This window comes from Rhinoderma darwinii, chromosome 10 (genome assembly GCF_050947455.1).
Source record: "Rhinoderma darwinii isolate aRhiDar2 chromosome 10, aRhiDar2.hap1, whole genome shotgun sequence".
Lineage (NCBI taxonomy): Eukaryota > Metazoa > Chordata > Amphibia > Anura > Rhinodermatidae > Rhinoderma > Rhinoderma darwinii.
In genome coordinates, this window is record NC_134696.1 from 26,388,162 (window position 1) to 26,414,045 (window position 25,884).

General features: G+C 42.1%; 2 protein-coding genes across 2 annotated transcripts in view; one reads left to right on the forward strand and one right to left on the reverse strand.

The window, feature by feature from the left end:
• MIB2 (MIB E3 ubiquitin protein ligase 2) overlaps positions 1–25,884 on the reverse strand; it is a 111,570-nt gene that overhangs the window by 80,739 nt on the left and 4,947 nt on the right. The gene's annotated exons all lie outside the window — the stretch shown is intronic.
• LOC142662569 (taste receptor type 1 member 2-like) lies at positions 8,998–22,610 on the forward strand. Its single transcript, XM_075840782.1, has 5 exons — positions 8,998–9,255; positions 16,297–17,055; positions 18,535–18,741; positions 19,182–19,302; positions 20,404–22,610. Exons 1-5 carry the CDS (start codon positions 8,998–9,000, stop codon positions 21,330–21,332), a joined length of 2,274 nt encoding a protein of 757 aa, XP_075696897.1. The 3' UTR covers positions 21,333–22,610.

A 25,884-nucleotide genomic window follows, 5' to 3' on the forward strand; every position in this document is an offset into this window, starting at 1 on the left:
ACAAGTTATGATTGTGAAACTCAATAACCAAAGGAAGCGTACACTTGTATGTAGTATTTACAGAGATCATAAGGGTCACACACTTGTGGTCAGCTATTATTTTCTTTTTTCTTTGCAAAACTGGGATCAGATCCAAAAGCGTAAAGAGTTTTCTTTTACACCACAAAACATGCTGCAACACATCTCAACCATAGCGTGTGAACCAGAACGGAATCAATGTGTTCACATTAAACATTTTAAAGGAGTTTTCCCATCGTAGGCATGTATGGTATATCTATAGGATATGCATTCAGTATCTGTTCGATGGTGTTGTGAACAATAGGACTTCCATTGAGAATGAGTCTGGCCATTCCCTCATTCTTCTATTCACTATAATGGAGAGTGACCACACATATGTAGTCAAAGGAACAGAAACGCATGATCTTGGGATCAATGATGGTCCAACTTATCAATGCGCAATACATAAATATGGAAAAAGGGAAAATCCCATTAACCCAGATTTTCATTTGAGAATTGAATTGATCCTACCAAGGGCATATATACCAGCTAAGGGCGCTTTTACACGTGCCAATTATTGGGCAAACCAGAGTTCACAGAACGCTTGTTCCCGATCATTGCCCTGTGTAAACGGGGCAACGATCAGCCGATGAACGAGCAAATGCTCATCGACTGATCGTGTCGTTTATGCAGCAGAAAGTATTATTGTTGATGGCAGCTGTGTAAATAGGGAGATGTGCTGCCGACATAATGGAAATGAATGGGGACGAGCGATCATAGTAACGAGAGTTTGTCCCCATACTAGCTCCTTGTAAAAGGAGCAAGCGAGCGCAGATCAACGAGCTGTCTTGGTGATCGACGCTCGTTGCCACAGCCAAAATGGGCCAGTGAAAAAGGACCCTATGAAGCCCAAGTATCTGCTATGAAGCTTAATTAAAGTATCTTCCCCTCTCTGGATCTCGGAAAGGGGAAGGAGCCCTTACGGCTTAGTAGGAATGGCATCCCAAATACTTTTTGACACGACACTTCACCCAACCACATGAAAGGGTGCCCTGCAATGGTTTACATGCCCGTGAGTAAAGTGATTGGGCATGTCATGCTGGCGCACCTCCACTACCCAATAAAAGCACAGGACCTACCTCTAAGTTATGGATGCCCTTGAATATAGGTAACATCCAATAATTATGTGTAATCAGGGTTGGACTGACTATTCGGGCATAAGGTCAGTGCCCCAAGGCCCATGGCCCACTGCCCTTTGGTCCTGGGCCTGCAAAAAATGTTTTTAATGATAAGTATTCCTCAAACGCATGTACTTAATCCAAATCAAGTGTAAAATGGCTATTGTGGTTGGTAAGGCACCCATGACCTTTAATGCCCAGGGGGCCAGGTCAGTCTCAGCTGTCCCTTTGAGTTATATAACGTAGGTTATATTTAATTTATCACATGTGATGCAGAGTAAAAATATTGCAGTGTGAGAGTAATCTCCAGGCTGGGCCGGGGTCCAGAAGAGTAAATAACATCACTATTAATATTCCTCCTGACCAGAAACAAACTATGACATGATGGCAACAACTAAGAAATTTCAACAATGACCTTCAAGGTAGGCACAAAAGCAGAAGAATGCAGCATCATGTCGTTGTAATTTGCTGCCTGACACCTTGCTGACCGGCCAACTCTTTATCAATTACACGACATCAGCAGTTTCTTAAGAAAATGTGCCGCTGTATTAGAGAGAATAGAAGGAAGAGTTAAAAGTCTTCACTGTAACTTAAATGTCCTTGCAATTCCCAATGTCAAACCAGTGGCTCTGTAGGGTTAAAGGGATTGTTTCACCAAAACAGCCCTTGTCCATATTCACTATTAGGGCTTATGGACATCAAAGAGGGGGTCCCCTGCTCGAGACCCCGTTCTATGAGCCAGAGTGGAGAATTTCCAAATATCAGTGTCACTGCCCTGGGGGTATGTGGACCCACTAGGCCGCACCTAGTAGCAGCTGGCCAAACTACAGTCAATGAAAGTCTTTAGGACTAGATTACCTGTATAGAAGTTCTGACAGACACGTGGCATAGCAGACACTTTGGCGTAGATGACACATGGCACAGAAGACACTTGGCACAGGTGACACTTGGCGTGGCAGATGAAACTTTGCGTGGCAGATGACACTTGGCGTGGCAGATGACACTTGCTGTGGCACAAAGGATGAACTCGGCTCCAACACTAGACTTCGCTCAGGAGAAACACAATTACTGGATACAGGAAACAGGATACGTGAACACTGGGAACAGGATACAACTAAGGGACCATTTGCTAAATGAACATGGGTAGACACAACAACGCTCTGGCACAAGAAGGAGGGCAGGGCGGACTTAAGTAGGACAGGGTGCACAGGGATAGGATAGGGAAGATAATAATGGTGCGCGCTGGCCCTTTAAGAGGACTCCAGGTCGCGCGCACCCTACGAGAGACGTACATTCCCGAGGAGGAGATGGGGGACGCCAGCACGAAGGTAAACCATGCTGGCAGCTGCTAGGGGAAGCCAAATAGTGGCGAACGGCGGCCGCCAGCGTTACAATCAGTGGCTCCTACTGTGGTCCATATGGCCTGGCAATTTATTATATGGACAGCCATTCATTTGCATGGCCGCCATGTAATTCTATAGGGCTCCATTAGCCTGACGGAGGCCAAAAGAGTCTACTCATAGCCTCTATCTGGCTGGTATACATCAGTGTATCTCTTTTTTCGGAGGATGGAATAGTACACTATGCTTTTCCATCCTGAAGGATCCCGCAAAAAATACGTATAATGTGTTGTATAGGTTTTTTAACATGGGAGCCTATGTGTGGGAGGTATGCCACTGTATATCATGTGTCACAAGTATACATTTACCGTATACGTTATGGGCATTTTGTAATAGCCTTTCATGACGTATATGTTAAACGGATATCATTATAGTCTATGTGCGATGTATGCATTAAACGGATGCCTAATAGTGGCATCTGTCATCAAATACTACAATGCTTCCCGTTTAATATATATACGTCATGAACAGGGTAATAAGAGTTCATGACGTATACGTTTAACGGATTCCATTAAACTCTAACTCTATGGAGACAGATGCCACTGTTAAGACTTCCGTCACAGCATGCGTTTAACATATAGCACTTTCTCCGAGCATATCCATAGGGCCCTATTCCCTGACAGAAGCCAAAAATAGTTTTTTTGGGTTTCCGCAGGACTGGTATGCATCATAAGGTATGTGTCTATTGTGTTTTGCTATTAGAGGGGCTTCTTGCAAAAAAAGCTTATACTGCATGGCATAAATTTTTTATACATGGGAGCCTATGGGCAACGTGTGCCAGTGTTAGATATACGTCAGAGCCTTCTGTCAGAGGTAGACGATGGGGAATACTCCCAACTAATACCTCCGACATCAGGCTGAAATGAGATGTGAGCAGAGCTTTATTCTGATTTGATTTAGTTGCTGTACGCCCGATGACCCAAAGGACTGTTTATATTGTGACCAGTATATCTGATGGTAGAGGGACGGTCTGGACTAGTGTGTGGTTGGTAAACAGGCTCAGCTTGTATTCACGTCATGTACTTATTTACAGTGTCCCTAACATTCAAGTGAATTTCTGTTTTTACAAATAACACAATAAGTATTGTCGGAAAGTAAAGGGAATTATTCCTTATCTCGAACAAACATATTATGAGACTGTTATCTGCTACATCTCCACCGGTTCTAGCCACCTCCACCTCACACTACGCTGATGCCGAGAGTAAAGCTGCTCATGTATAGCAGAGTTTATCTACAATTCCTGATGCATTCGGCGGGATCTGCCAACAACAAAATGAGTATGTGGGCACTGGCAACTCTGCCAACGCTTGGGAGTCCCTCCTTGGGATTTTTCTGGTTGATTCTCTTTTGTATTTTGAGGTTTGCCTTGAAGCTTCGTGACTCTGAAGCAAAACCTATAACCGGGCCCCATGCCATAAATTTCCATTGGATAGGCTTTGAAACGCGTAGCTTGTTTCTTGCATCCTTTTACTCATTAAACCATGAACACTGTTCATTTCTATTAATATTAACAGCAGCGCCACTGTGGTCCTTTTTTCCCCCCTTTTTTCAATCAACTATCTACCGGCAGCATCCCCTGGTTGTTGCGTACCGGACCTAGGCAGCAGCTTTTTGTGCCGTAGTGCACCTTCACCTCAAGTGTTATACCTGCCAGTATTTCACACTCACAAGGTGAGCACCAATCGTGTTTATCTTGTTTTTTTCCCTGTATATCAGGTTAATTTGCACCATGTGGCGCCGTGTCTATCTTTTTTCTCTGTTGTAGTTCATTGATATCAATGGGCTTTTAATGTAGCACACTGATGTGCCACGTCTATCTATTCTGGATAATTGATGAAGGTGCCGAATGGGGGACCCCATTTATTAACTCAGATTTCCCTAATAGGGTATATGAAAATGGGTTTTCTTAAAGAGGCTCTGTCACCAGATTATAAATGCCCTATCTCCTACATAATCTGATCGGCGCTGTAATGTAGATAACAGCAGTGGTTTTTATTTTGAAAAACTATCATTTTTGAACAAGTTATGAGCAATCTTAGATTTATGCTAATTAGTTTCTTAATAGACAACTGGACGTTTTTTACCTTTTTACCAACTGGGCGTTGTAAAGAGAAGCTGATCCCTGGGTCCCAGCACTATGATCATTTTATCATCGGGGACCCATCTAACAAAAGAAAATTGTGAAAAGTGGAAAATCCTTTTAATGACTTTTCTGATCTTTCCTTTTAACTGCAAATTTGTAGTACAACCAGATATTTCAAGTTATTTTCTCTATTCATATCCCCAGCTGATTGTTAAAATTCTGCTGGTTGCCTTTGGCAACAGTCAACTCTTATCCACATCAGACATGTGACCTAACAGTTCAGCTCTGTAAAACTGTCGGCTGATCTCCCACAATGCACCGCTCTCTGGTAACAGGAGACCTGCATTATTCTGAAATTAGCTTTAGATATAACATTACTACAGTGTCCTGATAATGAATACACATGACCATCCAGCCTGGACGTCATGTGTACTCAGAATCCTGACACTTCTGACTCTTTTTTGTGAGATTCCAGCAACGGATACGAAATCTCGCGAGATCACGGAGCTAAACGAGATTTGGTTTCACTTGCCGGAATCTCACAAAAGAGTCAGAAGTGTCAGGATTGTGAGTACACATGACGTCCAGGCTGGATGGTCATGTGTATTCATTATCAGGACACTAGTAATGTTAGGGCTTGTGTATGAGGCTGCACATAGTGATATAACTATATCGCTAGTGCAGTGTAAATGAATGGAGAGGAGTGCATGATGCCGATTGGTCAGCGTCATGCACTCCTCTGTACAACGCCCACTTAGTCGAAAGTAAAAATACGCCCACTTGGGCATTAAGAAAGTCATTAGCATAAACCAAAATCGCTCCTAACGTTGTGAAAATAGATAGTTTTTTTTAAATAAAAAGCATTGCTGTCACCTACATTACAGCGCCCATCTCCTTATATAGGAGATAGGGCACTTATAATGTGGTGACAGAGCCTCTTTAAGGTACAGTAAAGGGGGTTTTACACTGGGCAATTATTGGGCAAACGCTCGTTCATCTGCTAATTGCATCGTTTTAAAAAATTTAAATATTATCGTTGTCGGCAGAACATCTCCCTGAGACGTGCTGCCGACATAATAATAATGTATGGGGACGAGCGATCGGAGTGACGAGCGATCGCCCCCATACATAGCTCCTTGTGACAGGAGCAAACGAGCGCCGATCAACGAGCTGTATCGCTGCACCAGCCAAAATCGGCCAGCGTAACAAGGCCTTAAGGTTTGCTTTCCTCAGCTTTATGCAAATTATGCTTTTCATAAATAAAGGAACTTTACAGGTCAATCGTCTGCCCAGGTTTACATTTACATGTGTTAAACAATTGTGGATGTAAATGAGCAGGATACATATATAGATATATCGACATCCTAGAAGAAGGGGTAACACAGATAATGCAGGCTGAAGATTGGACCCTATAAGGATGGCAGTCAATATCATTGCTCTCGGACTAATCCTGACTATCACCCATGTTATGTCCAGCTGTGAAGATGACAACATTGTGTCTGAGTTTGTCTCTAAGGGAGATTATACACTAGGAGGACTCTTCAGTCTTCACGCCTCTGGGACAGACAGGAGCACTGACTATATACCTGTTGTAGAGAGCTGCTCCAGGTAAGATTATCCAGTTCTCAGTAGAGGTATTTACTGTAAATGGTGATGCTGAACTTGTTATCTGCTTTTGTCATCATGCAAGTTGTCTGGTCCCTGAGAGACCAATGTTTCATTGTTTTGTAATTGCTCCAATGCATTCAAAATAAGGGCTTATTCAGACGAACATATAATACGTCCGTGCAACGATTTTCACGCGCGGCGCATGGACCTATGTTAGTCAATGGGGCCGTTCAGACTGTCAGTGATTTTCACGCAGCGTGTGTCCGCTGCGTAAAACTCACGACATGTCCTATATTTGCCCGTTTTTCGCGCATAACGCACCCATTGAAGTCAATGGGTGGGTGAAAACCGCGCACGGCACACGGACGCTCTTCCGTGTGCCGCGCGTGATGCGCGCTACAGTAGTCAAAACTATGAATGAAAACAGAAAAGCACCACGTGCTTTTCTGTTTACAAGCATACAAACAGAGTGTCATAATGATAGCGGCTGCACGAAAATCACGCATCGTATGCTGCTGACACACGGAGCTTTTATGGACCTTTTGGGCGCGCAAAATGCAGCGTTTTTTTGCGCGCGCAAAATGCACACGCTCGTGTGAATGCGGCCTAACAAATAGCTTTGCAAATAGTCTTGATAAAAACTCTCCTACCGTTTTGTGTCTACAGCTCCTACGGAGACCTATGTCTCTCCATGGCTACAGACTACAATCAAACTCTATGTAGTCTAATCCTGCAGTTATATATTTTTTCCATCTGTCCTCTTCTTCTTGCTTACCTTCCACATGTATGATATCAAAAAGTAGAGGACAGATAGAAGGGAGTATAACTGCAGGATAAGACTACATATGGTTTGTTTGTAGTCTGTTACTATGGAGACACATAGGTCTCTGTAGGAGCTTTAGACCTACTTTTTTATTTAAGATCTTATAGATAAATACTTTAGATATTATGTAGAGCTATTTCTCTCCATGGCTACAGACAAAAATTACATTACCTTCCGCATGTATGAAATATGGAAATAGAGGACAAATGGAAGGGAATATGAATGCAGGATCAGACTACATAAGGTTTGTTTGTAGTCTGTTACCATGGAGACAAATACATCTCTATAGGAGATGTAGACCTAATTTTTTAGATAAAATTCTAAAAACAAATTGGTGAATGCAGCCTTTAAGTGATTACATTACATTACAATTGATATTACATTTGCCTGATATAATCTTATAATTGGTTTTCATGTTCAGGATGTTAAAATTCCTTACCACCTCCGAATAATACTGTATGCTGACCGATGTTAAGTTTCATTATTTACATTAAATTTAGCTATTGGAGATGCGGTTCATTATTTCATGAACATCATCAGAGCGAATCATTGAGTATGGTAAGAGTATGTATAGCTATGGCAAATCCTCTAAACTTAGGAAAATTTGTGTAAAGTTGTAGCATTGTTTGGTTACTATATTAAAATTGAATGCATTAACACACCCCCAATGTGATCTCACACTTGCTCCTTAAAGGGGTTTTCCCATCAGAGACATTTATGACATATCCACAGGATATGTCATAAATGTTAGATAGATGCGGGTCCCACCTCTGGGACCCGCACCTATCTCCAGAACGGGCCGCCTAAACCCCGTTCTACTGCTCTGTGTTGTGGCTGAAGTGTGTGGTTTCCGACCATGAATTACGGAGAACTGAATTGCGGAGAATAGAACTGAATGGTAGTTACGGAACCAGCGTAGCTCAGTGAGCTACTCTGTTTCCGTAATTCATGATCGGAAATCACACAGTTCTGCCACAACACAGAGCAGTAAAACGGGATTAAGAGGCCCCGTTCTAGAGATAGGTGCGGGTCCCAGAGGTGGGACCCGCATCTATCTGACATTTATGACATTTACTATGGATATGTCATAAATGTCTCTGATGGGGAAAAGCCTTTAACTACATCCATACCTGACAAAGGTGACCCAGTTTAGAATTGTATTGCTCCTACTTTTCTTCTTTCGCACTTATAAAGTTGAGCTAGATTGTCCATTGTTTGAACCTGGATTGAATTCCACTTGCTTGTTTTCCTTAAACTAAGACAAGGTCATAATGTCCACCTTTTATACCTCATTATACAGTTTACCTATAGAATGAATATACATTTACTAACTTTTCAAATACGTTTAATTTCTTATGTTGTACTGATCCTGAGTACAGCCTGTATTATAGTCCAGAGCTGCATTCACAATTCTGCAATATTCAGAGCTGAAATCTCCCAGTATTCCTTTCTGGTTTGATGTCTGCACCAGAGCTGCATTCACAATTCTGCAATTTTCAGAACTGAAATCTCCCAGTATTCCTTTCTGGTTTAGTGTTTGCACAGAGATTGCTTTGGTGTTTGCATTCAGCGAAGTCTAATCTTCAAACCAGGCACCATACAGTAATTTTAGTATGGAAAAAAATTTCTGCTCCCTGCATTATTAGAGCTTAGCTAAGCAGTAAGCGGCATGTCTGATGACAAGCTTGTTGTTTGTTTCCATTGGGAACCTGCAGAATTGTGGATGCAGCTCTGGAGTATAATGCAGGCTGTAACTTGGGATTAGTATAACATAAGTATGGTATATAAGTATTTTCCTATATATATACAGTATATAGATTTTTTTGTTCTATGATTTACTGCTAAAAAATATTTCTTTCTTTGTATAGTTTAAAAGTAAATTTTGCTGGATATCGATACTTTCAAGTAATGAGATTTGCACTGGAGGAGATTAACAACAGTAGCAATCTTCTACCAAACATAAATTTGGGATATAATATATTTGACGCTTGTTATGTGTATAACAACATCCAGCCAGCTCTGAATTTCATGTCACGGGACTACATCATCGACCCTGCAAATAGTTTTACACAATACATCCCCAATGTGATCTCTGTGATTGGTCCAGATACAAGTGATGCTGCTGAGACCACTGCCGACCTTTTTAATCTACTGCTTCTCCCACAAGTAAGTAATTGGTCACAAATGTGACGTACCATCTTTTATCCTACAGATGTCACTGTTGCAATTTATTTATGTAGAAAGCATTGAGACACCCCCGACTTTATTCCATGTCTATTAGTAAAATAGCGCCCTCTGCTGGCTGGTAGAAAAAAAATTCTAAAGACATTTTTGAAAAAAGATTATAAGGACATTTTTAAAAAAAATTATAGAGAAATGTTTGGTTTCATAAATTAAGGATATAAATCTACAGCAGTTTTTTTTTTTTTTTTTTTTATGAGCCAGCTGGAATATATTAGAAAACTGCAATAATAAAAATTCCCAAATATATTGCCACTATTGGAAACATTGCCTTTAACAGTCTGAACATTCTCATAATCCACATTCTGGACTTCAGGGCCTTTTCAATTTCACTTGATTGACTTGCAATCCAACAGCCTGTAGTTTAGGGTATATTGACAGATACCGACTGCCATAATAAGCAACTTGTAGTCTCCTAATGGATTTGTAAGGCAACACTAGAGGATTTGAAATTCCATACCGACGCACTCTTAAAGGAACATTGGTATTTTAACAAATCAGTATGTAATTATTTATTTTTTTAACAAAAATGAATCCCCACATTTTATCCTCATGTTGTTTGTAGGTCAAATATTTTGTGCTGATTGATTTCTTATTAGAACTTTTTTAGGATCCGAGCTGTGTTTTCTGTGTTTTCAATAGTTTTTTATTAAACAGTTTTTTGTAATATAATAATAACACAGACTCGCAGAGTCTCAACTTTTGCATATCAATAATACAATTAAACAAAGTATTAGACCAACATGGTCTCCAATAAATCTCACATTATATATCATTCATGATGTCAACACTTCTGCCCAATATATAGTATATAAATGCCTTCATTACTAACATAGGTAACCAATCTTGACATCACATTGCTTTATAGAGTACCTTAACATGGCCTCTAAGGAAAAAATATAAGAGAGAAAAACAAAAACACACACAATAAACAAAAGAAGGATAAGGAGGGGGGGAAGGAAAGGTGTAGGGTAGAAGGGTCTCCTAACCATCTCTATGTATTCACGAAAATGTGTGGTTCCTCCATGGGTCCCAAATGGCATCAAATTTGTCTAATGTACCCGCCAGCTGATGTGTTAGGCGGTCATTAACCATTATCCATGAGATCTTAGCGATCAACATATCCATAGACAACGTGGGTGTTCGCCAGGCCCTAGCAATAGTTATTTTAGCTGCCAGAAACACATATCGGAGAAATTTACATGCGGGGGCCCGAACCTCGGGAATAGAACCACATAGCAGAGCCGTAATCACATCTCTGGGGGGTTTGGCTTGGATCACTGTGTTAATAAGCTGGTATACCTGGTTCCAAAATGTGGCAACCACTGGACACTCCCATAGAATATGCATTAGTGTACCCTCCGCACCACATTGTCTAAAGCAGTGCTTATCCACCAATGGGTTAAAGCGAGCTATACGAGTAGGGACCATATACCATCTCATTAATACTTTATAACCCGCTTCCACCAAGGATGTATTGATAGATAGTTTTGAGGTCGTACATGCCATCTCCCGCCACTGCTCCAATTCCACTCCCGTACCTAGATCATGTTCCCATCGTGTCATGTAAGGGAGTTTACCTTCCGGAGTAACCAGATCGGAATATATCGTGGAGATTTTATGTCGTAGGCCAGAAAGCCAACACAGCCGTTCAAAAGTGGTCAATGTGCTGATGTCCCCCCTCCTGGATTTCCAGTTCAACAAGAAGTGGTGTATCTGGATATATCTAAAATGCTCCGATGGGGGCATCGAGTGTGAGTCCTTAAAGTAATCCAGAGTTCTGATGTCCCCCCCTACAAAAAAGTCCTTAATCCTGTAAAACCCCTTATTGAGCCACCACCGGAATTCCATTCTACGCAGACCCGGAGGAAAGGCAGAATTACCCGTGATGGTCATGAGCGGATTATGGAGTGATTTAATATGGAATCTCTTTCTAAGCGAGTCCCACAGCTGTAACATCTGAGAAAGCACAGGGGAGAGAACCGGAGGCCTGTCCGAGGACTCCATCCACAGTAGCGTTTCCAGCGGGAAACTGGTACATGCGGCCGTCTCAATTTGCGTCCACTGGGGACAGTATGGTCTCGCATACATATCTGTAAATTGCGCCAGACGTGCTGCGTGATAGTATTGTTGGATATTGGGAACCCCCAGACCCCCCGCCGTTTTAGGGGTGAATAAAGTTTGTCTCTGTATTCTCGGTCTTTTAGAACCCCAAATAAACCCCATGATGAGCCCTTGGATTTGTCTAAGCGCCTTCTGAGGGACCACAATAGGGAGCGTGCGAAAATAATATAGCAATCTGGGCAATATCGTCATTTTGATGGAGGCAATGCGGCCAAACCATGAAAGATTAAGAGGGGACCATCTAGTGAGATCCGTAGCTATTTGTTGAAAAAGTGGAGGGAAATTGTCCTCGTAAAGGGACTCTATGGTAGGTGTCAATTTAATACCCAAATACGTCAATCTACGTGCATCCCAATGAAAATCAAAGTTAATTTTTAGGAGCTTCACTACCCCTATTGGCAATGTAAGATTCATTGCCACCGACTTGGAGTGATTGACCTTAAGCCCAGACAGCTTGCCAAACTGATCAAGAATATGAAAGAGATTCGGCAAGGATGTGAGAGGTGTCGATATGAAAAGCAGTATGTCATCCGCAAACAAGGCACATTTGTGTTCTACTCCTCCCACCTTCACCCCCCTAATGTCGGGAGAATCTCGTATGAGGTTGGCCAATGGCTCAATAGCCAGCGCAAACAGGGAAGGCGATAGCGGGCACCCCTGTCGCGTTCCTCTGCATATTGGAAAAGCTCCCGACATAAATCCCCTAGAATTTATTTTTGCTGTAGGAAGACAATATAAGATCTTAAGAATAGACAAAAATCCCGTACCGAAGCCCATTCTCTCCAGGACATAAAACAAATAGTCCCAGGATAGCGAGTCAAAGGCTTTCTGGAGGTCAAGGCTTAATAACATACTTTGACGTCCGGAAGTGCCATCCCACCCCGAGCGAACAGCTGAGATAATGTCCACAGCCCGTCTCGTCTGGTCTTCCGCCTGGCGGAGGGGTATAAATCCCGCCTGATCCTTATGTATATATGTGGCTAGGAATGAATTCAATCTAACCGCCAGAATTTTTGTCATAATCTTAAGATCCACATCAAGAAGGGATATCGGGCGATAGTTAGCCTGCTCTGTATGATCCTTATGAGGCTTGGGGATAAGATGTATATAGGCTAGATTCGAAAAAGGGGGCAAATTGTTACCCTCCCGATAAGCATTGAACAATTCAACCATGTGCGGGGCTAGGACCTCCCTAAAGTGTTTGTAATAACCTGAGGAAAACCCATCTGGCCCCGGGGCTTTGTGAGCCTTCAGATTTTTAATAACATCCAATACCTCCTCCAATCTAAATTCAGCATCCAGTGTTTCTCTATCCCCTTGGGAAAGTTTAGTAGGGAATGTTTTTTCCAACAAGACCCTAGCCTTATTTTTATCAAACTGAGGTGGAGCTGAGTACAAGGCTGAATAAAAATCCTGAAAGGCCTTTACAACTTTTGTGGGATTCTGTGATAAAGATCCATCCGCCAATCGCAATTTCGGTGGTGTTGAGGTGTTAAATCGGGGCGTGAGGCGTCTAGAGAGTAATGTTCCCGGTTTATCCCCTTGTGTAAAAAACTTATGTTGTGACCAACGCAGACTTTTTTCCGCCCAACTTGTCAGACATAAATTTAATTCTGTTCTAGCTTCTGCTAATTTTGCTTTAATAACTGCTGAGGGGTCTGTTTTAAATTTCTTAGACAGGTCCGCAAAGTTCCTCTCCTTTAACGCCAGAACCTCCTTCAACCGTTTCTTATTACGCGAGGCTATCTGAATGAATTTCCCCCTAATCACTGCTTTGTGAGCCGCCCAATTGGACATAATTGAGGTGTCTGGTGCCTTATTAAGTAGAAAATATGTGTCCAATTCCCTTTGGATTTCTTTAACTATCTCCTGATCCGATAGTAATGACTCATTCAATCTCCAAGAGGAGATAGGCGGTCTCCCACATAAATCTGACAACCGAACCACAATCGGGTCATGATCAGACCAGGGTGTAGCCAAAATCCTAGCATCCGTGACCTTAGGGAGTAAGTTAGTTGACATCATAACATGATCAATACGGGTGTGGATATTATGGGCTGAGGAGAAATAAGTATAATCCCTTGCTGTGGGGTTAAAATCCCGCCAGACATCTATGACGTCCACCGAATGGAAGAAACGTGCTACTTGTATGCTGGTTGACGTAGGAGGTATAAGTCGCACCCTGAATGCGTGGGATTTATCCATGGACGCGTCCAAGGCGATATTAGAATCCCCACCCATGATTATCGGGCCCTCTATCGATGAATGGATCTTGCGCCACATACCCTGGAAGAACGCCGGTTGATTGGAGTTCGGGGCATAGTAGTTAATAAAGGTTATTGGAGATTCATGTAACAGACCCGAGACCAGGATGTACCTGCCATCCGGGTCAGAGATCGTGTTGTGAGGTGTAAACGGGACCGACCGAGACAACCATATGCCCACTCCCCTGTGCTTAGTAGAGGCACTAGCCAAAAATTTTTGTGAGTAGTGTTTATGAAAGTACGATGGAGCAGAGGAGGTAGAAAAATGCGTTTCCTGTAAAAATAGTATATCCACATGAGAGGATTTATAATACAAGAAAGCTTTTCGACGCTTGATCGGGGAATTAAGGCCCTGCACATTATGTGTGAGTAAGCTAAAGGTTTTAGCAGATTCCATGGCCGCCATCATAGAGCAGGAGGTAGAACCATGTGCGTATTAGGATCCCGCCATAGAGACAAAGGTCAGAGATAGGAAAGAAAGGAAAGGGAAGGGGGTAAAAGACAGAACAAAAATAAGACATACACAAGGTAACAATAGTACCGAACATAGTCTACCGACTAGGCAGTCAAGAAAAGACTGCTAACAGGGGGACAGCAGACCGTCGTGAAGGCACAGCATTTCCGAAAATATATATCCAGACATTCAACCCCTTAACCTATATCAACCCTGAGCATAATAGGCATTCACATGTTAAATATAAGGTAAAGCAAACTTTCATATTTTTTTTTTTTTTAAAAAAAACAAAAACAAAACAAACATATCTATAGCCAGAGTACCAACTCACTGCGAACTTGACCCATCCAGACCCTTCCTCGCCTTTTTCGGGTCAGCTTATAAACAAATTTCCATTACTATAAGTGGGAGTCCAGAGAAGCAAAAGAAATCCCCACATCCCCCCCAACGTATGGATCCCCAGCTCCCAGTCCGCTGAGAACTGCAAATGGTGGTATCCGGCTGAAATTCAGCATCCGTGCTGCTTGAAGACATCTCCGGCCGATATGAAGAATAAAGAAAGAGAAAGAAAAAGAAACAATCTGCTTCTATAATCGACCTCCTTTCCGTCATGTCGGATTCAATTGTTGCCGACGAGATTCCACCCTCTGTTCCCGAGGAAACTCTGGACGGCCTCCTTGGGTACGCCATATTGGTGACAACGGGGGATCCCGTATGGGGAGTCGGGAGGAACTGGCTTTATCCTGTGGTGGTAGAATATGTAAGTCCCTCAGCAGGTCCTCTCCCTCCTGTAGCGTAGAGAAGCCATATTGCCTATTATTGCGCATGAAGAGGAGACGAAATGGGAATGCCCACCGGTATGGAATCGCATGGTGTTTGAGGGTCTGCAAAATAGGGCGAAGCATCCGCCTTTTTTGAATGGTTTGGGGAGCCAAATCAGCATATATCTGAACCGCTGTATTATAAATGGTGATCACCGGAAGCTTCCTAGCTCTTTCCATCACCTTCTCCTTAATCGAATAATAGTGGAGTTTCACTATAATATCTCTGGGAAGTCCATCCCTCCTCATGGCCGTCAAAGCTCTATGGGCCCGGTCAATTTCCATATGTGGTTCCGATATATCAGGTATCAAGGTAGTGAGTAGCAGGCGAACCACCCCCGGTACCTCCGTCTGAGATTCCGGGACCCCTCTGATCCTGAAGTTATAGCGTCGAGAACGATTTTCCAGGTCCTCAATTCTGGTGTTCGCTTCCTCCAATTGCTCCTGCAGATCCTCCATAAATCTAGTATTCTGGTTAACTCTTGCAGTGACTGAGGTCATTTTGGTCTCAATAGCCTGCATATGCGCCCCCACTTTGTGTAAATCTTGATGTACCGCGGCTATCTTGGAGCTTATTTCCCCCATCTGAGCTTGCATGGCTCTTGATATGCAGGAAAAGATGGCGTCCTCTGTCAACCCGGAAGTAATGGCCGACTGCATGGGCGAGTGCTGTGAGACGTGAACGGGCGCTAATTGCGGCAGTCCCAGGTCTGGGATCGGGCCCTCTTCTTGTAAATCCTCCTGTGCCTGCAATAGTGATGTGCTGCTATTTTCCCGCAGGAGCACAGGATAATCCTGTGATAACACCGCCGAACTGGATTCTATCTGTGTCCCCTGCTGCTGCTGCAGCAGGCCTTGCTCCGCCATGTTCGGCGCCGCCATCAGCATATCTGCCACGGACCTCTGAGCCTGGGTTTGCTTACCCCTTCTTCCACTCCCTCTGGCCATAGGTGGATGCCCGAACCTCTAAGGTACCTCTCCTTTCTTTTATGGGTCTCGATGTCTGCTGTTAGCGATATATATGCTGAAATGCCTTCACGAGGTGCGGAGCCTGGTTAGAACGCGTCCACCATGTTCAGCTGCGCGCATGCGCCCCCCGAGCTGTGTTTTCTGATACAGATCTCCAGACATACCGTAGAGGGGAATTTATTAACCTTTCTACGCAGAAAAGTCGTAAAAGACCCCAAATTTTTTGCCTTTTTACGCCACCCTCGTCACCACTTTTGTCGAAAGGACATGGCTTCATAAAATGGGCAAAGTGGGGAAAGATACTCAAAAAATAATTTTGTTTGTACATTTATAGATCAATATTTTTGCCACCAGCAAGAAGATGAGTGAACTGAGCCTGCCGTCCTGCTTCCAGACCATTCCTAGCAGCAGGGTGCAGCAGCAAGCCATCAGAGATATCCTCAACTATTTCAATTGGACTTGGATTGCTGTGCTGGGAAGCTTGGACTTATATGGATTTGAAGGAGTGCAGCAGTTTCTAGAATTTACAGAGGATACAAATATTTGCATCGCATATAAAGGCTTTATACCCATTAAAGTACTGGGCAAAGAGGTAGAGTGGGAAAATGACATACATAACATTGTCTCCAATATCACCCTTACTAATGTCAATGTCGTCTTAGTGTTCTCCATAGACATTGTCGTTCTGGAGTTTTTCAGAGAGTTGGTGGAACTGAATGTTTCATCAAAGATCTGGCTGGCCACAGAGACTTGGTCATTGTCTAAGGACATTTATGATTTACCCAATATGAAGAACTTAGGGGTGGTTCTTGGCATTGCTCTAAAATATGTGAATATCCCAGGCTTCGATGAATATCTTATGAATGTATACTATCAAAACAGGAGCAGTTTGGGAAAGTCAAGAGAAGACGAAAGCTGCAACCAGAACTGTGATAAATGCCTCAATACATCTCTGAGTAACTTTTTGGGTGCCTCAGATAAAAAAGTCAGCTTCAGTATCTACACGGCTGTGTATGCGGTGGCACATGCCCTACATAAAGTGCTTGGTTGTAATGAAACGGTCTGCAAGAAAAAAGAGGTCTACCCATGGCAGGTAGGTGGCACCTCAGGCACTTGACCATCTATGTGGAAGTCTTTCTCCAGACATCTTTTTTTTGGCTATAAAACCCAAAGTTTCAAGAGTTATGTTGGGTACAGCTATTTGCCAATGTTATATCAATATAACGTTGGGTACAGCTATTAGCCAATGTTATATCAATATAAAACCACATATGCCATTTTATTATTACCATTTCTATTATTATTATTATATGCTGTCAACTTGATTTTGTCATCTGACACCGAAATGTTTTGTCTTCTCTTTGGCTCTTTAGGATTCATGTTCATTATTTCTGTAATTCTTTCCAACCATCTTGTTGCTGGTTGTTATTTTTTTCACTTTTGACTGTTTTCTCGCATTCTGTTTTGGTGTGTTTTTTTGCTGCAATTTTTTGAAAATTTCAGCAAAATTCAACAAAACCGAGGGAAAAAGAACACCAAAAAGATGGAGCATGCAGTGATGTTATGATGGATTTGTATGACAATAGAAGGAACCTCCATATGAAATTGGAGGCATACAACGGTACACTGAAGCCATAATACTTCCATATATAACCTTACATTCCAACTTTTCTTACAATATGTCCAATTTTTATAGACAGATCACAAATTCTGTGACCATTGGAAGACACAATGTGGTATCACAGCCATGTGCCTTTTTCAGTATCCTGTAACTTTTAAAGAGGATCCCGGGTTTTGAAGTCGTTGTTCCCACGAGTACATATTACATTTTCTCAATTGGAATTATTTTTAAAAAATGCTCACACGCCTAGATGTTGCTATTACATGCTTGTTATGGCGCCCCCCTGTTATTTTTTTATTTCTCTCTCAGAATGTCCACCTAATGTATCCAGTGCCAGTGAGAAAAAGCCGATTCTAAGGCTCCGATTCTTATTGGCTGGCCTACACAATGGCTAGAATCACTTTGCCGCCTGTGTACAAAAGTACCTGGGTGTTGGGACTTAGCGACTGAGCATGTGTGACCAGTGGCACTGGACACATTAGGTGGACGTTCTGACAGGAAATCAAAAGAACATTAGGGGGTGAGTATGTTGCAACAATATCCATACACGGGAGCATTTATTAAAAATTAATCCCTTGGGGAAATTTTTTTTATGTGATGCACCGGAGAAATATAATTATGGGACAACCCCTTTCAGAATGGGGTTCTACAGGCTGTAAATGTAAAAGTAATAAACTCACCTTACCAATTCTGTTCTATAGCCGCCACTCTCCGCTGGTCCCTGGTCCACTTTCTTATAAAATTCACATGACGGCTTGATATCCATAATAACAATGGGCTTCTCCGTAACATCACTAGAGTCAAAACAACCCTGCGGGTTGAAGCGATTGGCTGTCATGGTTCCAAGATGACATGGACAGCACATGATGCTATGGGCAGGACTGTCTTGACTCCCTTAAATTCTTTGCTGGCATTTTTGCAGTAATAATTGTAGCATTTTGCTCATTTTAGATCACTGAAGCTCTGGGACAAGTGAACTTTTCATTGCTGAACAATGAAATAAGTTTCGACAAATATGGCGATTCTCCTACCGGATATGACATTGTCTTCTGGAACTGGTTGGGAGGAGCCCCGTTTCAGACTGTTGGGACTTATACTCCGCTAGGAAACCTCAATATCAAGTCGGACGAGATTAATTGGCAAACAGGAAACAATGTGGTTAGTTCGTATGATCGTATTTGTCTTATAATGGCCACACTCTAAACCACAACTGAATCCTAATACTTTGAGGGTTGATAGTAGTTGGCACTGATGTTACTGAAATGTAAACAGTCCATTGGTGACCCAATGTGGTATAGAGTGCACAGTCCCTGGTGATTCGGTGTTGTAAAAAGTGTCCAGTTCATGGTGTACTTAGGATACTATGGACAGTTATTGTGATCCCAAGTGTATACAATATCCACTCTCTGGTGATCAAGTAGTATATAAAATGGGCTACCATTGGGGACTTTGGAATATATATGTCTATGTGAGTTACTAAAAACTGCGGGGGTACCAATATTTTTGATCACAGTTTTTCTATTTGTACTAGAATTCTGCCAAAATCTGATAATTATTACAAACTACATTAAATTATATCACTCTCTCTCTTTAAATAGACGCCTTCATCTGTGTGTTCTTCTGACTGCTTACCAGGGCAGGAAAAACAGCAAAAAGGACTATACAAATGCTGTTTTATATGTGTCAGCTGTGCTGCCGGAACCTACCTACATATGAATGGTTTGTAAATCTTATGTATTCTGACAATTTTAAAGGGAATGTATCATTAGAAAACAACATATTATTTTCATCAGGTTTCTATTCTAAACATAGACATATATTTAGAAAAAAATAGTTTTTTTTATTTCAAGTGGTGTTTTCATTTTTATGTGACTATCCACAAATATTCCAGTTTTCACACTGGCCGGGTCAGGGTCAGCAGAGGGTGTGGGGTTTAATGACAGCTCTATTGTATTGCTTGACACCTAGATACACTATACACACATATAAGGCTCTGTATGCGGTTCACCTATCACTCTCTGTTCTTTGGGGGGGGGGGGGTTGTCATTGCAGCTGCATAAAGCACATACACCCTGCTGCATGGTCTAAAATGGCAAGACAGGAAGGAAGTGTGTGTCTCCAATATGGTCTCCAGGAAGAATTAAAAAATAACATAAAAAAGAACAAACACCTTATTTATTGTCTTTGTACTCACATCCAATTAATGAATCTAAAATTAAATACATTCCCTTTAATTTGTGAAAAAGTTTAGTTGCCCTATAATTCACCTTAGGTCCCCAAAAATAAACCTGCTCTGTATATCCACATAACAAGTTATATATGCAATGTCCAAAGCATTTCAACAGTTTTTAACAGTCAGACTGGGAGATATAAATTTTTCCTATTTGTTAGTTATTGAGCACATAGAGATTTGTCTGGTTTAGAAACCTCATTGTCCAGTACCCTATTGGAGCATTTTGAGAAAATAAAAAGATTATCTCATTTAGGACCTTCATCAATTAGCTTGAACAAAGAGTGGCTACAAAGAGTGACTCTCTCTCTCTCTCTCTCTCTGGAGGACCCAACATGTCCATTCATTACATAAACTGTGTAATTCTTAATTTCCACTGTGGTGGCGTTGCAGGAAAATTGAACACTTGTTGTTGAGTTTACAGCTGTGATCATTTTATTTAGTAGGAATCCTTCTAACAAAAAAAGGATTGTCCAAAGCGGAGATCACCTTGAATAATCATATGTGTCCCAAAGCATGTGTGGGCTGGTGTCATACCTGCATAATATTTGAGCCAGGAAAGGTTGTCATATCTGTTTATTTTCTTTTAGGTACCTGTGTGAACTGCAGTGAAGATCAGTGGTCCACTGAGAGAAGTACCTTCTGCTATAATAAAACCAGCCGATTTTTGATGTGGAGTGAAGTGATGACCATAGCGTTATTTGTGACAACTCTCTTAGGGATATTGCTTACAGTCATTGTCTTTGTGACCTTCATTGTCCACTTATCTAGTCCAGTGGTGAAGGCTGCAGGTGGTAGGATGTGCTTCCTGATGCTAACATCAATGATGGTGGCCTATCTTAGCATCTTGGCCTATCTTGGAAAGCCTGATGTAATTAAATGCACACTGAGATATCCTATCTACAACATTGCCCTCACCATCTGCTTCTCCTATATTTCCATACGGTCCTTTCAGATAGTCTGTACATTTAAGATGGCTTCAAAGTTGCCAGCCACCTATGACTACTGGGTAAAACAGAACGGGCAGTACATCTGTTTGGCCTTTCTTTCAGGTGTTCAGATCTTTATCTCAGGTCTGTGGGTTTTCACCAACCCTCCTAATGCAACTACAAAGGCATTGAGCTCAGATGAAGTTCTCTTGGACTGCAGCAACTTTAAAACAGTCTACAATATCCTACAGTACAGTTATAATGCTCTTCTCAGTCTTCTATGTTTTACATTTTCTTACATGGGCAAAGAATTGCCCAAAAACTACAGTGAAGCCAAATGTATTGCTTTTGCCATGTTGATTTATTTTGTGGTCTGCATCTCCTTGTTTACTTCTCTACTCATTGATGTGGGGGAGTATGCCATCCTAATCAACGCAGGCCTAGCTTTAGCCAGTCTTATGGGTATTACAGGAGGTTATTTCTTTCCAAAATGCTATGTTATATTCTGGAAGCCTCAATTTAATACAACAAAGCACTTCCAAAAAACCATTCAATCCTACACCAAGAGAGGGAGTGGGAGCACGAAGTAAAATCTTGATATTGTGGTAGGATGTATTTCACAGATACTTAGTTGAGCTACAGTGAATTACTCAAGGAGACTCCCGATCAAGTTTTGTCATCTCTGGGGCATAATTTTTTTTTTATATTTTTGCAGGTTTCCAAAATATAGAAATCTTAATAACACATTATATATGAAGAATAGAGATCCTCCATTTAAATATATCTTTAATAAAATCTGATTAATAACGCAGGGTGAGATAAAGATTGGCATTACCAAGTTACCAATTTCTGCTGCCACGTTGCTTTTCCTTTTTCTGTGGTCGGCACAGTGACAATCCAGATTTGACCCGTACATCTGGGCCACAAGATCTGGGTACGATGGACACACTGCCTACAAATTACAACCTTAAATGAGGGTGTCAGGCTGTGTGTCTCTAGCATCCAGTCTGTCTGTTTTATCAGGCTTTCAGATGAGCATATTACAGTGCATTTTTGCACATGAGTTTACGGACGCAACATCCAGACCTTCCGTGATTCATCAGATACAGAATTAGAGCGCAATAGAAGTGTATAGTGCTCTAACTCCGATTCTGATGATCCGCGGGAGGTCCAAGTTTTTTCATCCATAATACAGGCGGGAAAAAAAATACACCCATATTATGCCTGTCTCAAAGCAGCCTAAAGGGCATCATATAGGGGGTCCTTTGCACAGGACCAAATTCTATTAGCAAGACTGGAGGGCGGCTTAGAAGCAGCAGCTCACGCTCTGACAGACTCAAGCTGCCCATGTGTTACATGGGCAGGCATTCATCTGAATGACTGTCATCTAATATTACATCAGCTGTCTTGAGATCAGCTGATCGTTGTGGTGAGACAACCCCTTTGAGGCCAAATTGGCACTGCCAGGAGTGCAAAGAATGGCACGTAGTCCTGGCAGTACTCAAACCTCACTTTTCTCTATTTCTTAGTGCCATATTAATCAGATCTTTGTAAAAGTACGTTCAGTTGGAGATCCTCTTTAACATTCAAGTGATGGCGGGAACTCATGTGACATGTATCAGTGGCGTTCGAATTGAGTTTATTAGACAAGAAGTTTTCTGCTGAATCCATATATCATGTTCAATTAATAATACAGTAGGTAGAACTTCTCAGTCCTTTATTTTTTACCACCTCCAGTAGCCATATAGCAGCAACCAATAACTCCACCACGGCTGCACCAAGTACCTCCGGGTAATAAGCTGTACAGAACTCTTCTATATTCTTTGAACAGACATCCTCTGGCTTAGAAGTCTACAGCTGTGGTCTTAAAAATGGTTTATTGTATGTTTTATAAAAGATCTATTGAAAAAAAAAACACCTGTGTGGGTCTTATTCATATAATCTTTCTGATGACGTCATCAAGTTTGCTGCTACATTTTTCATTAGATGTCTTGTCATGCTCTCCATGGCTAGGGGTCTTTCAATAACTTATGGTTGAGATTGAACTTTCAGGGTAAGTTGGTTGAAAGCTCTATTCTTTCTACTTCACTCTAAAGTTGGCCATAGACATAAGATATTTGCTGAACATTTTTTTTTAAGCCGGCAGTGGTAACCCCCATTTTTATTTCAGTAACATGCACGTTTGGATTGGCAAAATATTCATGGGACATATACAGTTGTGTCCACCCTTACGTTTGCTTGAATTTGGTCAAGGAATCCAATTTCTCATGAAGCCAGACCAATACCAAGACATGCTAGCAATTCTGCAATTCACACCATAACCACTGGGTGGCCACCGATAGAGAAATATCTCGTGACAGATTATCACAAAATCATGATTTTTTTTTTTCAAAGCTGGTCATGTTGTACCACACATCTCAGAACATGTTAAGATAAGAGAAAAGGTAAGGAAGCACACATCTGTATGGAGGGAGTCGTTCACAGTTCCAGCACGACTCATTGAGGTAAAACAATAGAAGATTGGCCACAAAATATTCAATATGGACAACCCTCTTTCCATATTAATGAAACATAAAATGTTCACAGTGGGGAAGCTATAAAAGAACCAGAGGTAGCAGTTGCACCTGGGGCCTAAGGAGACCCAAAGGTCTCTCTGCCCATAGTATTAGTATTATAAATAGCACATGGTAGGTGAGGGCCAAAGATTTTGCATTGGGGCCAAATTGCTTTAAGTTACACCTCCGGCTGTTCTTTGAATACCTATGACATGCACCGCCACCTCAGGTCCTGCACTTAGCTAACACATTGTATCAGTTTTGCCTGGAGCGTTCCTTTAAGCAGTGTACAGAAGTCAATGGGGTCCATCGGGCTCCACTGGTATGCGTCTTGTGATAGATCCAGCACTGCGTCGTGGCTTCCATTATAAACAGAAGCTACAACGCAGATGTGAACAGAGCCTTATTGTGTTAAATGGGAGCTGGATAGAGCTGTATGCTTTGAACTCCCCCTAGAGGTGGCAGCAGGCAGCCAGAATTTTATCATTTAACTCTATGGCTCTGTGAAGGGAAAGAGAGGATTTGGAGCTCTATATCAGAAAAACTAATTCCAACCCTATAAGGATATATTATAAAATAATCAGCAGAGAATTTTGGATCTATTTAAAATTATGAAACAATATTTACTATTTAATGTGGCTCCAAAGGAAGAGTTTCACTTTAAGGTAGCCACTTGCTAGTGATATTTAGTACATATATATTTCTTCATATGTAAACACTGATCTCAAGTTCCCTGTTTGCCTTAGACTATGAAAATAAAGCATTCAAATAAGCAGAGGAGCATGCAAAACTAGAATAAGGCTTAAAACTATGTTTGTATTATCCAAATATGGCGTAATCGTGTGCAATGTGTGCAATGTGTTCTAATGTATACAGCATCCAGCCATCCAGTTCTCCCAATACAGAGTCTGTGTGGGCCTTATCAAAGTTAGGCCTTATTCAGATGAAATTTGTATACGTCCGTGTGCTGTCCGTTAAAACAACAGACAGCACACGGACCTCTGCAATTCAATGGGGCTATTCAGCCGTCCATGATTTTTCCCACAGCGTGTTTCTGCTGTGTGAAACTCTCTGCATGTCATATTCTAGTCCGTTTTTGTGGAACACGTGCCCATTGAAGTCTATGGGTGCGTGAAAATCACAGACGCACCAGTTGCTTTGAATCTAGCCTTATTTAGTACTGACTACATTGCTCTTGTGATTTATTTTAATGCTTAGCCAGAAATGAAGTATGTGAACTTTTTGACTTATAAAATCACCTTGTTGACTTGAATACCTGTAAAAAAATGTGTAAAGATAAATTCCTTTAATCCGGCATCCAGTAGTCCAACGATTCGCCAAAATCATGTAGAATTTCATAAGACTACCAACAAAAGATGGAACTCAAAGCTAGTCACATATTTTATGTATATGATGGTTGTCACGTTGGGTTCGTGGACCCACTGGGCCGTACCGCCTTGGCGGTATGGCAGCTGGCCAACAGGGCGCAGGTTAGAGTCTATAGTTTGTATAGGGTACATGTGGCAGCTTGGACAGTAGCAAGGCAGGCTCGGCTGGGACTAGGCAGCAGGTAGACGTCAGGCGTGGTGTAGCAGGACAGGCATGGTATACAGCACAGCACGACTTCAGCTCAGCACGGCACTTGACCGGGATAGCACCGGATACAGGAACAGGGAACACTGGGAACTAGGAAACACTAGGAGACCATTTGCATAGACAAACTTAGGGTACGACAACAACGCTCAGGCGTGGGAGGAAGGGGCTGAGCCCTTCTTATAGTCCAGGGTGCTATGGGCTAATTAAACATAAAAGTCCAGTGCGCGCGCTGCCACTTTAAGAGCGGGCACCAGCGTGCGCGCACACCCTACGGGACCTGGCCGAGGTGAGCGGAAGTGAGGCGTCTTCTGAGGAGGACACTGGTGGCCAGCGCTCGCAGATCAATGGCTGCGGGCGTCAGGAGGTGAGTGAGCCTGACGGCCCGCGGCCATGGGCATGACAGTATCCCCCCTCTTACGCCCCCTCTTCTTGCTACCAGAGCGAGAGAGAAACTTCTTCAGAAGGGTAGGAGCATTGAGGATCTCCTCTGGCTCCCAGGAGCTCTCTTCAGGACCAAACCCACTCCAATCCACCAAATAAAAAGTCTTTCCTCTTACTTTCTTGGTGTCAAAGATCTCCTTAAAGGGAATGTGTCGCTAGAAATTATTTTTTTTATTTTTTTTAGTTAAACAGTTAGTATATACATGATTAGACATTGTTCTAATTTTTTCACAAGTCAGGAAATATTATAAATTAGATTCTAATCTAATCTAGTGCTGGTCACTAGAGGGAGCAATTCCCAAAATTGCAGCATTGGCATGTGGTAAAGCAACCGCATTGTTTTATGCTGCAAAATTTGAGAAGACACACTCACTCTAGTGTGCTCAATTAATCCCCCTCCTTTATCCTGGCTAGTGCCAGGAGAAAGGAGGGGGTTGAATGTTCAAACCTCCTACACTGTGTGCCGCCATTTTTTGAGCGAATGCACAGTGTAGTAGGCTTACATACAGTGGTAACCACACACTAAAACACGAACATACACAGACATAAC

Coding starts and splice junctions, on each gene's coding strand:
- LOC142662569 (XM_075840782.1), top strand. CDS start 8,998: ATGAGATTTGCACTGGAGGAGATTAACAACAGTAGCAATCTTCTACCA. Junction 17,056..18,534: donor AAGAGGTCTACCCATGGCAG/GTAGGTGGCACC, acceptor TGCTCATTTTAG/ATCACTGAAGCTCTGGGACA. Junction 18,742..19,181: donor GGCAAACAGGAAACAATGTG/GTTAGTTCGTAT, acceptor CTCTTTAAATAG/ACGCCTTCATCTGTGTGTTC.